This window comes from Malus domestica, chromosome 05 (assembly GCF_042453785.1).
Source record: "Malus domestica chromosome 05, GDT2T_hap1".
Classification (NCBI taxonomy): Eukaryota; Viridiplantae; Streptophyta; class Magnoliopsida; order Rosales; family Rosaceae; genus Malus; species Malus domestica.
In genome coordinates, this window is record NC_091665.1 from 35,113,041 (window position 1) to 35,125,783 (window position 12,743).

Below are 12,743 nucleotides of genomic sequence, written 5' to 3' on the forward strand. Positions count from 1 at the left end.
AAGAATGCTAAACCCAACTAATTCGAAACATAAAGTAACCCAAAAGAGAGAAAACTTATAAATTTTACATAAATTATAATCCTTAACAGAAGGATGGAACAAAGCATGTTCATTCTTGAGAATAGGTGTAATTTTGCACATTGCATATATGTACATTAAGGACGGTGGTAACATACCTTGTAATTTGTACAAATTAGGATTTTCATTCAAAGAACCATAATATACACAATTACAAAAACAGTGATACAAACTTGTTCTTCTCTTAAGGAAATTACTCACAGTTGAAATTCTGAATGGACAAAGTTTTGGCATCCCTTTCCGACTATATTTGATTAACCTTTTTTTAATCCAATGAGTGCCTTCATGAGAGAGAGAGAGAGAGAGAGAGAGAGAGAGAGAGAGAGAGAGGAATATTCGGTGAAAAGTATTGCCAAATCACACAGAGATCAAAATCTTGAATATATATGTTTAACCATATCAAAGTGAGTGTGTGAAAGGGTGTAGTCTGCAGAAAGGGCAACATTTTCACTGCTAGAAAGTTGGAAACTAAACTTTTACACAGATATTGGATTTTATTAATTCCCTCCGCGAATTGAAAAGCAAATTGTTCGAGTAATGCAGGTAAATTCGATATACATATGCGTTGATCTATGTAAGACGGTTATAAGTTATAACTGTATCGTCTTAACACAAAAAATGATCATAAATGTAAGTGTCTGTATTATGGAAGTAAGGGACTTGCAGCAATTGCTATGAGCTCTAACAGCAGTCACTCCAAGTACCCTATTATGGAAGTAAGGGACTTAGTAAGGGACTTACATCAATTGCTATGAGCTCTACCAGCAGTCTCTCAAAGTGGTGCAAGGGCTAAAATTATAAATAAAAAGTAATTTAAACAATTTAACTTAATAAAATATTGTAATTTAAACAATGCCTATATATTCAAACATCCCAAAACAGGAATGAACTTCCAGAAAACATGCGCATGAAAATAAACGGCATTACTCACCCATTGAGTTGGACCATCAAACTAGAGCGTAAGAAGGATCATCATGTACCTATGAAACCCAAAGGAAAATTTTAGCAACCCCAAAGCTTGTATGCAAGCGTGAATAAGTATGCATGTATGAATCTATTCATAGTGAAGAAGGCTACCTTAAGAAATATTTGCATCTGCAGCTTCATATGGCCATACAACAAAAAGCACCGCATATGATAACAAACCCCAGCTGCACCACAAAAGGAATATGATCTTCCTCTCAACTTGTATTTGTAGTTGTTACTGTAACATCTGCAGACAGCATACATAAGCACTGATTCGATAATTCTAAAGGGAAAAAAGTCCTTATTCGATAATGCACCAAATCCTATCCAAAAACCAAGTGGGTGCCATATCCCTAGATTAACAGAGCATCTTTCTTTGTTCCAAAACAAATTGCAATTGGCTTTGGTAAAGTAGAAAGATTACCAGATACCGACTCTGTTCCATTATTCGACTGTCCTTTTAGTTCTGTCTCTCAACATGGGAAATACAATAAGACAGTAAAAACAAAAGTTAGTGATGCTATTACATAGTGAAAGAAAATAAGACATTCACATATTGATAGCTATTTACTGTCCTTTCTCATCATAATCTTGGCCCCTATATATACATATATTGAATTTTGAAAGCAATGAGAGAAATATACCTTTGGGGCGTCACCGCCAGAAGGGTGAGTGAGGGATCTAAGATGTTTAAGAGCAGGAATTTTTAAGTAATTTGTGTGAAAAAGTTGAAGAGCTTCGAACATAGTGGAGTGGGTTGGCCTGGGCTAAAATAAAGAGGATGAACTCTAGAAAGTAGAAAATGTTGTTGTTCAACCAAACTCAAAAGTAAAGAAACCATATGATTAACATATAAATAAGTTTTATATACCAATGTTTACATGTACGTTGTTTGAGAAGGTAAATTAGCAACATATACAGTGATCAAAAGATTAACAGCAATAAACTGCTCATTATTCGAAATATACAAGAAAGTTGTCATTCACATGATCCAAATGGCAGAGGACAAAACAGAAGGAAGCAAATATTATAGCAGCATAAGTTGAATAATTGCAGCAAGTAAACAAATAGAAAGGCTAGCTAGATTACACAATCCAGTTCTAGGTCGGACTAACCATGTTAGCCATCCGCCCACCACCAGCACCGTCGGCTTCTTATTAAAAATGTAGAATAGAAGACTAAAAAATTGGAAATGAAAGCAGGTAACATTGAGTTTTAATAACCAAAAAGGGACACTGTTTAAGCAGCTCCACAACAGCAATAATACTTGGATGATGACCTGCAAAAACAGAAAAGAAAACACAAATTAAACTAAAAAAATATAAAATTTAACACTAATCCAAGGATTAAATATCAAATATAAATTCATTAGGATTGGGACCTTTGCATTGAGGAATATCTACTACATTATGAGTTCCCTCTTGATAAAGCCCAATCAGGGGGTTTTTCGATGAGCCAAGAACGGCTAACTTTGCGTGACACCGCCATCCCCACTAACACCAAACCCAGATAATATCAAGATCAAAACTAACCAATACCAGAAAGATTTTTTTATTTAAATTTTAAGAAAAGACCTAAACTTTACGAAATTAAGGGGGAAAACAAAGTTAAGTAAAGCACCAATTTGCAACTGTCAAAAGTGAAATATGAGACTCCAACTGTCTAGAAGAACTCCGTGGCCTCATCGACGATGACCGGATGGTGGAGATTGAACTGGTGCGTACACCCGAAACACCTGATTATACACCGAACAGAGAACAAAATTTAAATCAAGTCGAACAATAATTATGAGAAAATAAACTAAAAGGGATTTGAGCTGAGAGTTACGATTCGAAGTGCGGGCAATGGAGGGTGCAGGTTAGCGGCGGCAGAGAAGGGGTTGAGCTTGGGTTCAGGTCCGTTTTAGGAGGTGGAGGCTCTTGATAGAAGATTGGCATTGGAGTCGTTTTACAAATCAGTTTCTTCCTGAACATCCTAATGTCAGCTTCTAGAGTTTCCTGTAAAAGAACAGACAACATTCATAATAAGAAAATCTCTCTATGCAATCGCAGAAATCCCTCGGGTTTCAGGAAGCAAATGGAAAATGAAATGCTTTTCTCCCGTATCTCTCTCTCTCACCTCTGTCCCATCTCTCTGTCTCCAAATCGCAGAAAAGAAACCCTAAACAAATCCCTGAAATCCCTCGCCTAAATCCTCCTACATTTCTCTCGGACAACCCCCTCTTTCTCTTTGCAAACCCTAAACCAAATCTCCTAAATCCTATCTCAGGCACCACACATACAGCCAAGAAGCCAAGATATTAAAGCAATCTCTATATAATACTTTGGAACAATGAAGAAAAATGGTACTTACTTGTTCCTTGTCCAAAACAGTTGGTGCCGCCGCACATTGTTATCAATTGTGGGTTGATCAAATCCTTCATGGCTTAGACTGCATGAAGAATTAGAAACTAAAAGATGAATATATGCCGTAAATCATCATATAAATGTAACTGCATTTAAAAAAAGAAGGGAATGACAAAATTGAATTCTATTTCATCAGTATGTAACTGCATGAAAAGTTACTTTGAATGAAGACTCGATCAATTTCCCCAAAGTCATTGTTAACTGAAAATCAATATCAAACCCATAAATACCACATTGAATTTGACCAAGTTAAAGGATAAAGGCAGTCGCATCATCGTATTACTCTTTGGGAAGATCTTCTAATAATGGTTCTTCCTTTTTCTTGCTCTTCCTCAGAACTGCCATAAAAACCCCAGAGAAGCATACAAATTCAGAAAAGAAAAGGTTCAAAACTGCCATAAAAAAAATCCAGAAAGCATACAAATTTATCAGAAAGAAAAGTTCAAATTACAAATACCAAATGATGTGAGTGAGTAGTGAGAGGTTGTGTTAGGCACCTGAAACACATTTTGGTTTCAATTGAAAGGGCCAGAGACAACATCCACATTCTTTTTTCTTGGGTGAACTAACCAAATCATATTATATACTAAAATGACATAAAAAATCATTCACAAACTCACAACAAAATAGAACAAAAAGATTCACAAAAGATTTGGGAGTTGAGACGCTAACAAAAACATTTCTTTTCTAAACAAATACACAACCGCTAATCTGGGTTTGGTCAATTTAACTAAAACGGTGCGCTATTTTGCATCTAAATATAGTATATCGCTTAAATAAAATTAATAAAAAATACACATCCAAAGCTTTTAGTCCAAAGCTAGAATTAGGAATAACTGAGGAAGTTAATGAAGGCAAAGCAGAGGGTAGGATGCAGAACATACCAAGAGACCAGTAGGCCATCGGGGCCGGTCTGCCGATGAACGCTGTGTACTGGTCGACAACGCCCAACGGAGTCGGCGCAGAAAAAAAGTAAAAGTCGAAACCACCCCCAATGACTTTGTAGGTGAGAGAAGTCCCTATGTAGAACACATTCATGCCATTGCTGTTGAGCAGCAGAACGCAGTGCGCGTAAGCCTCGTTGCCCACATTCCGGAGATCCATGTAAACTGGGTGGGACCCGTACAAATCAGTGTTGAGATTGATCGCCGAGAAGTCAGTGGTGAAGATGATGTATGGATCGTTCGGGTAGAGCTTGATCCCGTGCGGCTGAGAGTTCTCTTCGAGGCCGTACAAGGAGGAGTCTTTCGGCACTCGGGTGGATATCTTGATGTCTGGTCCTTAAACACCAGTACTAGTCCAATAAACCACTCCGCTTTTATTGATTTTCAATTCATGTTCATTCGGGTCCCAAACAAGACTGAACGGCCCCGGAGCCGGGTTGTAGGTATCTACATATGATATAAGTGCCCAGACGTGGCCAGCACTGCGGTTGACACCTAACTTCATACCCGGTAAAAATGTGTCTCCAGGATAATCACTTCAGCAGATCGAGGGTGATTTGAGGTGTTTTCCCGCTGAATTGGACTTCGACCCAGGTATGAAAGTTGTTCCTCTTATCGAGATCTTCATTCATGTAAAATTTGGGAATTTTAGAATTGTTGAATTCTTCGGCGAGTCAGGGCTACCAGCCGCCACGTGCTTCGGCGCGTGGCCCTTTGGCCGCCGTCCCATGGCGGCTCGTGCGGTGATGTATGCAGGAAAACCTAAGGTTCCTCCTTAGGTTTTTCGATGTACCAAACCCGAATCCGCCGTCCTTTTTCCAAAATTCTAACGTTTTCATAGAGTTTTATTAAACGACCTTTAATTGTGTTTAGGTGCATCGGTGGAAGTGACCTCATTCTTGATGGTTCGAGCGGCTTTCGGGCAATGGAAAACTTGTGAGTAGACCCCTTCTAAACTTATATATTGTTATAAAATATTAGCCTAGCATGCATTCCATATTTCATGATTTGAATATGATTTATAATATGCTTTATGGACTTTTATAATTATGGTTTACGAAATAGTTTGATTTATCGAAATTACGTTTTATTAGGTATTGAATTATTGGATTTGCATATATGGATTTCTATGGTTTTCAAATACGATTTATATTACGGTTTTACGAACATGAATTATTTTATGGATTTCATGAATACAATTTATCTTGGATTTATGAGATGAGACTTTGAGCTAGTGAGCTCCGGGTTTGATATGAGTTTTGAGATATGTTTTTGGTACTTATCTAGTGGGTTATCATACAGCACATCCGCACACCACGGGTATAGATGTGTATGGCCATAGGACACAGATGATGAGGAGGAGTAAGATATGATATATTATATACCCCCAGTTCACTATCGAAAGCAGTGTCAGATAACCTCACTAGCCATGGCTAGTGTCGGTATGGATGTTATGCTATTTCATACAGCTTCACCTTCGGGTGATAGACAGGTTATTTAGCTTCACCGTCGGGGTGATGGACATGTACTACCTTCGGCCAACTATGATAGCCTTAGTTGAGCACTTCACTGACAAGATTTACAAATTTGCCTTCGGGCAACGACATTTTCATTATCAAGCACTGGATTTTACATATCTACCTTCTAAATGGATTTTCATGGCATGCTAGGGTTTTTCATAAAGCCTATATGTAGTATTATATATGTTTTCAAAATAAGGGGTTATTATGTTCATAAATAAAATGTTTTCCTATTATTAGTATTATTAATATAAACTTTGGTCCACTCACCTTTTCAGTTTTTGCGCCTCCTCAGGAGTTAGGATCGAGGCACATGATCCCGGCATCATGGCATGTTGATATAGGTATCCTTGAATCTTCTCAGTGTAGGTATCATTCCCTTATTCATATCTTTTTATAGTGATTCTTCCCTATTATTTCTAATTAGTTGTATGCTCTAAACACATTCCTGCTTTGGTATAATCGTTATAACTACTTATCTTGTAATTGTTTGCATGTTTAAAATGGTTTTGTCACCCTTGGGCGTGGGCTAGCACGTGCCTACCCTGGTATGTTGGGATATCGGGGTTGGGGCGTGTCAAAGATAGAGAGTGAATTTCTAGCAGATTCAATGGTTGTCTACATTTTAAAAAGAGCTTGCCGAAAAGATTGATTCAGATGAAATAACAAAGGATTTCAATTCCATTAAGGATTGAAGGGCACAACTTGAATAGGTATTTTTCTTTTTATTTGTTAGGTTGTTATGACAAGATTGACGATGTATGTTTCTTTATATTGTAAGTTGCAACTTTAAAGGTTTTCTTTGTTAAATCTAGTTGAAACTTGATTCATTTAGAGTTAAATTTCTTACTTCAAATTGTTGCTTTTAGGCTTATTATTGTGTAACTTTATGCAAGCAACAAAAAATTTTAACCATTTGATTTTGTACTAATAATTTTAGCTTAGCATGCCACCAAATAATTCATGGCTCCGCTATTGAAATCTTAGCATGTGCAATTTCAAAGTCTCGGTTGCCAAGTCTCCCCAGGCTGTTCAGCACCCATTCTGAATCTTGATCGAGATCTAGAGCAGTGCAAGTCAAGGAGTCTTCATTCTCATTTGAAACAATGCTAAAATTATACCTCAGCTTGGACTCCTTGGGCAAAATATACCCAAATGTATTAGTACTACTTGTGGATACACCACTAGTCCAAAAAAATCACCTCTCCTTTCTTAATCTTCAATTGGTGAGGGTCCCAATCAAGCGTGAAAGGCCCCGGCGCACGGTTGGCTTTAGTTTCCCATGATGAAATCCACGAAACATGGCCGTTTGTACGGTTGACACCCAATTTCATGCCCGGTAAAAAGGTGTCAACTGGTAATCAAAGCTTTACGTTCACTTCTTCTTGTACAAAATTTCCCGAATCCAAAAGGATAGCCACAACAGTAGCAATACTGTTACTTATGTTGGTAGACCTAGTAGTTTGTGGAGCTGAGAAAAACGCAATTGGATTAGGATCCCCCCCGCATAATTTTCAAGGTTTTATTCCTGTCCAAGGCAAGAGTGCGTACAAAATAGGGGCTTTACGGTTGCAAATCCAAGCAATGTTGCCATCGGCCTTGTTGCTCTGGATAGATACGTAGCTGGTGCTTTTGGAACTGTCGTCGTGTACACAGGAACTGAAACTGAACTTCTCCGATGCAGAGACCAAAGAATTTGAGGAGTTGAGAGTGTCTCCTGCTGGTTTCAGTGTGTCCCTTGCAGGTCCACAGTCAGCATGCAAAAATGATTAAGTTGATTATTGCCATGATTAATTAATGACCATAACATGAAGTTTAATTTCTCCATATGATGAGGAAGAAAGACATGAAATCCATCACCAGAACATGATTAAGAATTTAATCAAGCAACGCGTCTCAGTTAAACCATTACAATCTTTGTACAAGGCATTTATAAATTAAAAAAAAAGGGAATAAAGTAATAATTACAAGTTTTACACAAGTGACCATTTATTACAATGGTGGAAAGGTGTTAAGCTTTTGCATGACGGTGTGAGTTCGAACCTCGTCGGTAGTTAATCTACGAACCCCGTCGGTAGTTAATTTAACTTCTAATCTAATAAAATCTATTTTTTGACCAAAAAAAAAATAATTACAAGTTTTACTAAAAATTTAGGGGTGTGATATCCACACACCCCTTTTTACTTCTCTTACACCTTTTTTATTTTCGACCGTCGGATATGATGAATTGAAGAAAATCAACGGACAAAAATTAACAAGGAATGTGTGAGAAGTAAAAAGGGGTGTGTGGATAGCACACCCCAAAATTTATCGGAAGACTTGATCACCCATTTGTATGCTGACAACGGTGACTAGATTCACAACCTCTTTCCCACGTAAATCACATCATCCAATTTTATTTTTCTTACAACATATCACGTATCTGTCATATGCAAGACTTTTTTTTTTTGTTTAACATGAAAACGAAGACTTTTTTGGAATATGGAGAGTGAAATTGCAGCGGAAGCATCCTAGATTTTTGATCGAATATTGAGTTTGGTTTCATGCCAGACTTCCTGGATCAAACACACCCTAAAAAAATATATAAAAAACCAATAAGGTCATGTGATACGACATCATTTCAAGAGGAAAGGTACAAACAATCTAGTTTCTATACTAGGAAGATTCACTCGAACAAATTCTTGGAAACTATGACTCAAACAAAATTCTAGGAATTCAGTATTTTTAACAAATGATAAGCGTTTAAGATATATTCTTTATAATATTAGAGAAATCGAACGGTTGATCTATAACTCGCAAAGTGGTTGTAGCTCAAGTAATTTTACTCCCCAATTTTACATAAAACATAAAATAAAAACAAATCCTAATTTACATGGTAATTTTTTTTCATAGCTAGGGACAACTTCGACTATGGTAATGCAATTAATATACACTAGTTTTGGATGGAGAAGTTTCAAGATTGAGTATGGGATGGGGAGGGGCGAGAGACTTGGATGGAGAGGTGAGGTTTTATGAGTTAAACAGTGATGCAAGGATGTATTACTTAAAACTTTAGAGACCGTATGTTGGGCTATATATAATATACGTTACATGGATAATTGTTTAACTCATAAACGTTTTGAGTGTTTCTAACATATGCTTATCAAAAGCCTTCTCGTTCCATCAAACAATACGAAAATTTTCAATTGAATGAAAGACATACTATTTTATATATCACAGTACTTCATGGATCATCATCATCACATATCCTTAATTCAAAGGTAATAAATGAGCATCTAGTTTTATTTTAATTTTATTTTATATAGGGACTACAGAAGCAAGCACCCTCTGTAAATTAAACTCTAAAACTTCTCAAGTATCTTGAAAGGTGCCAAAAGCCATCAGCCAACTCCAGTTGATGCATAACCTCCTACATTTACAAAAACAGCGTCGCCGTTAATTTATTGACTTCTTCCCAGGACACATACCAATTTGCGAAAGTGGTTTGACTGATGCTAATTAGTCGAGTAAAGTACAGTCTTTTCAATTAAGCAGATGCAAAACACTTAGTTGATGCACTACAAATATGATTTTTACCTTTAATTAACGCGCTTCAAAATCAGAACTGGACTTGTAGTTTGCTGAAGCAACAGTTTCAAGTTGCTGATTCCCACTTATACCAGCCTCCACCGTCCTCCTTCCAACAAAAAATGCTGGCTTTGTTGGTGATGCTAATGGAAAGCTTTCATTTGTCAACATAGATATGACATCTGACATGGTAGGGCGATCTGCTGCATTTTCTTCTACGCAAAGCAGACCGACATGGATGCATCTTAACAGTTGCTCTTTAATAAACGAATTTCCTAATGTTGGATCCGTTAATTCTAGCCCTGCACCTTTTTTCCATAACTCCCATGCCTGAAGAACAAGGATTGCATTTCATTCTAAAGAAGAAAAATATGATTATAAATTTTAAGAGAGAGATTTGTTTGTCATACATATCCTACTAAATTGAGTGCGCGATCGTCATTGTAAAAGCTGTTGTTTTTCCTTCCACTTATGATTTCAAGCATCAATACCCCGAAACTGTAGACATCAGACTTTACAGAAATAATTCCCCCCACGGACTCTGGAGGCATGTAACCACTACACCAAATGAAAAAGAAAAATAGTCAGTATACTTATCTGGAAAAATGCGTGTTTAGCAGTCAAAAGGGGAGGACCACGTCAATATGATGCAGAAATACTTACAGTGTCCCCGCAACCTTTCTAGTGTTTGCTTCCAATTCATTTTGGGTGAAAATCCTTGCCATACCAAAATCTGAAATTTTTGGGTTCATGTTTTCATCAAGTAGTATGTTACTAGCTTTTACATCTCTATGAATTACTTTCTTTCTTGAGTATTTGTGCAGATAAAGCAACCCTTGAGCAATTCCTTCGAGAATGCTAAAACGCTTCTTCCAATCTAGTAGTAGACCTCTGATTGGATCTGTCCAATATGTTGAGTTAAGTAGGACTAATATTAATTAATAGTAGTACTCTATGAACTTTGACAGTAAAATAAAAATCAGATAGTAAATTTAACAAATGAAATCAAGTATCTTGGTTCCTCACCAAATAAAAAGTGGTCCAAACTTTTGTTCTGCAGATACTCATATATCAACATCATTTCTTCACCATGAATGCAAAATCCGAAAAGGTGAACCAGGTTTGTATGTTGGAGTTCATATATAAGTATCAGTTCATTCTTGAATTCTGATGTTCCTTGCCCTGAACATTTCGAAAGCCTCTTCACAGCTATTTCTTGTCCCGTTGCCAATTTCCCCTGAATTGATAATCCATATCATGCTTTTGCTGTCATTTTTAGGCAATTGAAGCTAATTCCATTTTTTTTTTCTTACAGCTTTTGAATTAGAAGCAGAAATTTTTGTTTTTTCAAAATGTTACCTTATAAACCGGTCCAAACCCTCCTTGTCCTAGCTTGTTTTCTTCAGCAAAGTTTCTTGTGGCAGCCACGATGGATGAATAGCTAAAAACGCTAAAATCATGATGTCGCTTAGATTTCATGAAGATAAGCATTTCGTTCTCAAGCGTTGTCCGGTTCTCACCTATACAGATCAATTATAAGAAATTAAAGTTTCAATGGAGACAACAATTGTCAAAGATGTGATTAATAATCCTGTATTACTGGTGCACATGATTTAAAGAAATATACCAGCTGATGCAAGGGCTGATCTTCTTCGTCGGAGTAGATAGTACGCGGTGCAAAGCACTAGAGCAGCAGCTATAGAAATGCCAATCCAAACCCATTTATCTGCTGCATCATAAACAATTAGCTAGCAACATATGCAATCAGTGTAACACACACGGACATGTACGCATTAATTGTCTTCAATTTTTGGATGAACTAGGTCTTGCAGGTTTCTTCCGGAAAACGAAGAAAAATTCGAGACAGAGAGCAGAACTTAAGACAACAATAACAAAGATAGAGGTACCTAATAATACTGATTCCACGCGTGTCACAGATTTCCGGCTCAAATCGGGTTTGCAGCCTCGGTATATATCCTTCGGATCAAGAAAAGAAAACCCTTTTGGGCATTCGCAGGTTGGCCTTTTATCTGGTTTGAGCATACAGGTACTGTTGTAACCGCAAACACCAACGCCCAGTCGTAGGCAAATATCATCCGGCATATACACCAGAGGACTAATCCAACTTGCATTTCCCGTGAAGTTTTTCTGGTGAGAATATAAAGCGAAAATCCCATCAAAATCAAGAGTTGCCCTTATGTAGTTGTCCCTCACCGACACTCCCTCTGTCCCCTTAAGAGGGACTCTTCCATCATTTTCTCTTAGAACAAACATGTCCCCTGAGCTGCTGAACACCAATCGTTTGCCTTGACTACCTGGCACGTTCCCTGACGTGGTCTTCGTGGAGAAGTAAGGGATGTTGGCATTATCTGTTGTGACGGAAATGAGCACGAGGTTTCCATCACCTTGCAAGCTCAGCCGGAACCGCCCTTTTGTGTAGTTAGTCTCCGATTGTCTACACGAAAGCGTCCCGTTTCTCTCAATTGTCTGTCCAGGCAAAACGGTGTCTGTAGGATTGCTGAAGGTCTCCCACAAGCTCCCCGAGTTTTGGTGTTGAAGGACGAAGTTTCCGGTGTCATTCATGACCCCGTTCGCAACAGTCCCCAAGGTTATTTCGGATTTCCATATCTCTCCACCCTGAGGATTGTTAAGAACTAGTCCACTGTTGGCAGTCAAGTTCAGAACTGATCCCCTAGGTGCAACCATGGGGTTGTTACCGTCATATGCATACCAAACTACGGTTTTGTCTGGGATTTTCGCATACCATATCGAAAGCAAGAAACGATCATTGTTTCCGAGGGGCGAAAATCCAAACGCGAAATCACCGGAAGGAGAAAGCCATGATGAGGAGTCGCCTGTAGTTGCAGTTAGAGAACTCCCAACTGCTACTCTTCCATTATTTTGGGAAATCACAGAAATTGGTAGCAAAAACAAAGAGGAGAACAAAAGCATCTCTACAGAAAGAGCCACTGCCATTGCAAAAGCACCAATTTTTCAACTTGGCTTGATTGATTAGCTATATTTCTTAGTAAAGCATTGGTCCTTGTTATATCTTTAAGTAAATGCGTGTGCACCATGTGCCTGTCATTTTCTAAGTTTTTGCCTGGAATTAAAGGCGTCTACACCATTTTTTGAAGTCACACACAACAATATCTCCGGGCCTACAGAATAAATTCTCCGAACCTACACATATCACAAGAATTTCACTTTGAAAAAAAAAATATAATGAATAGTTCTATATATAATGACACCGAGACTTTTTG

At 37.7% G+C, this 12,743-nt stretch overlaps 1 protein-coding gene across 2 annotated transcripts; it reads right to left on the bottom strand.

Moving 5' to 3' along the window:
* Positions 1-9,070: 9,070 nt before the first annotated feature.
* LOC103435555 (receptor-like serine/threonine-protein kinase SD1-7) lies at positions 9,071-12,535 on the bottom strand. 2 transcript variants are annotated; one of them, XM_070822632.1, is made up of 8 exons: positions 11,388-12,535; positions 11,108-11,206; positions 10,840-11,000; positions 10,507-10,717; positions 10,144-10,381; positions 9,891-10,038; positions 9,490-9,810; positions 9,071-9,322 (listed from the first exon to the last, which is right to left on the bottom strand). In XM_070822632.1, exons 1-7 carry the CDS (start codon positions 12,454-12,456, stop codon positions 9,496-9,498), a joined length of 2,241 nt encoding a protein of 746 aa, XP_070678733.1. In that variant the 5' UTR covers positions 12,457-12,535; the 3' UTR covers positions 9,071-9,322; positions 9,490-9,495. The 2 variants fall into 2 exon arrangements, with proteins under 2 accessions (XP_070678733.1, XP_070678732.1); XM_070822631.1 differs by having other exon boundaries at positions 11,108-11,209; positions 11,388-12,514.
* Positions 12,536-12,743: the final 208 nt, after the last annotated feature.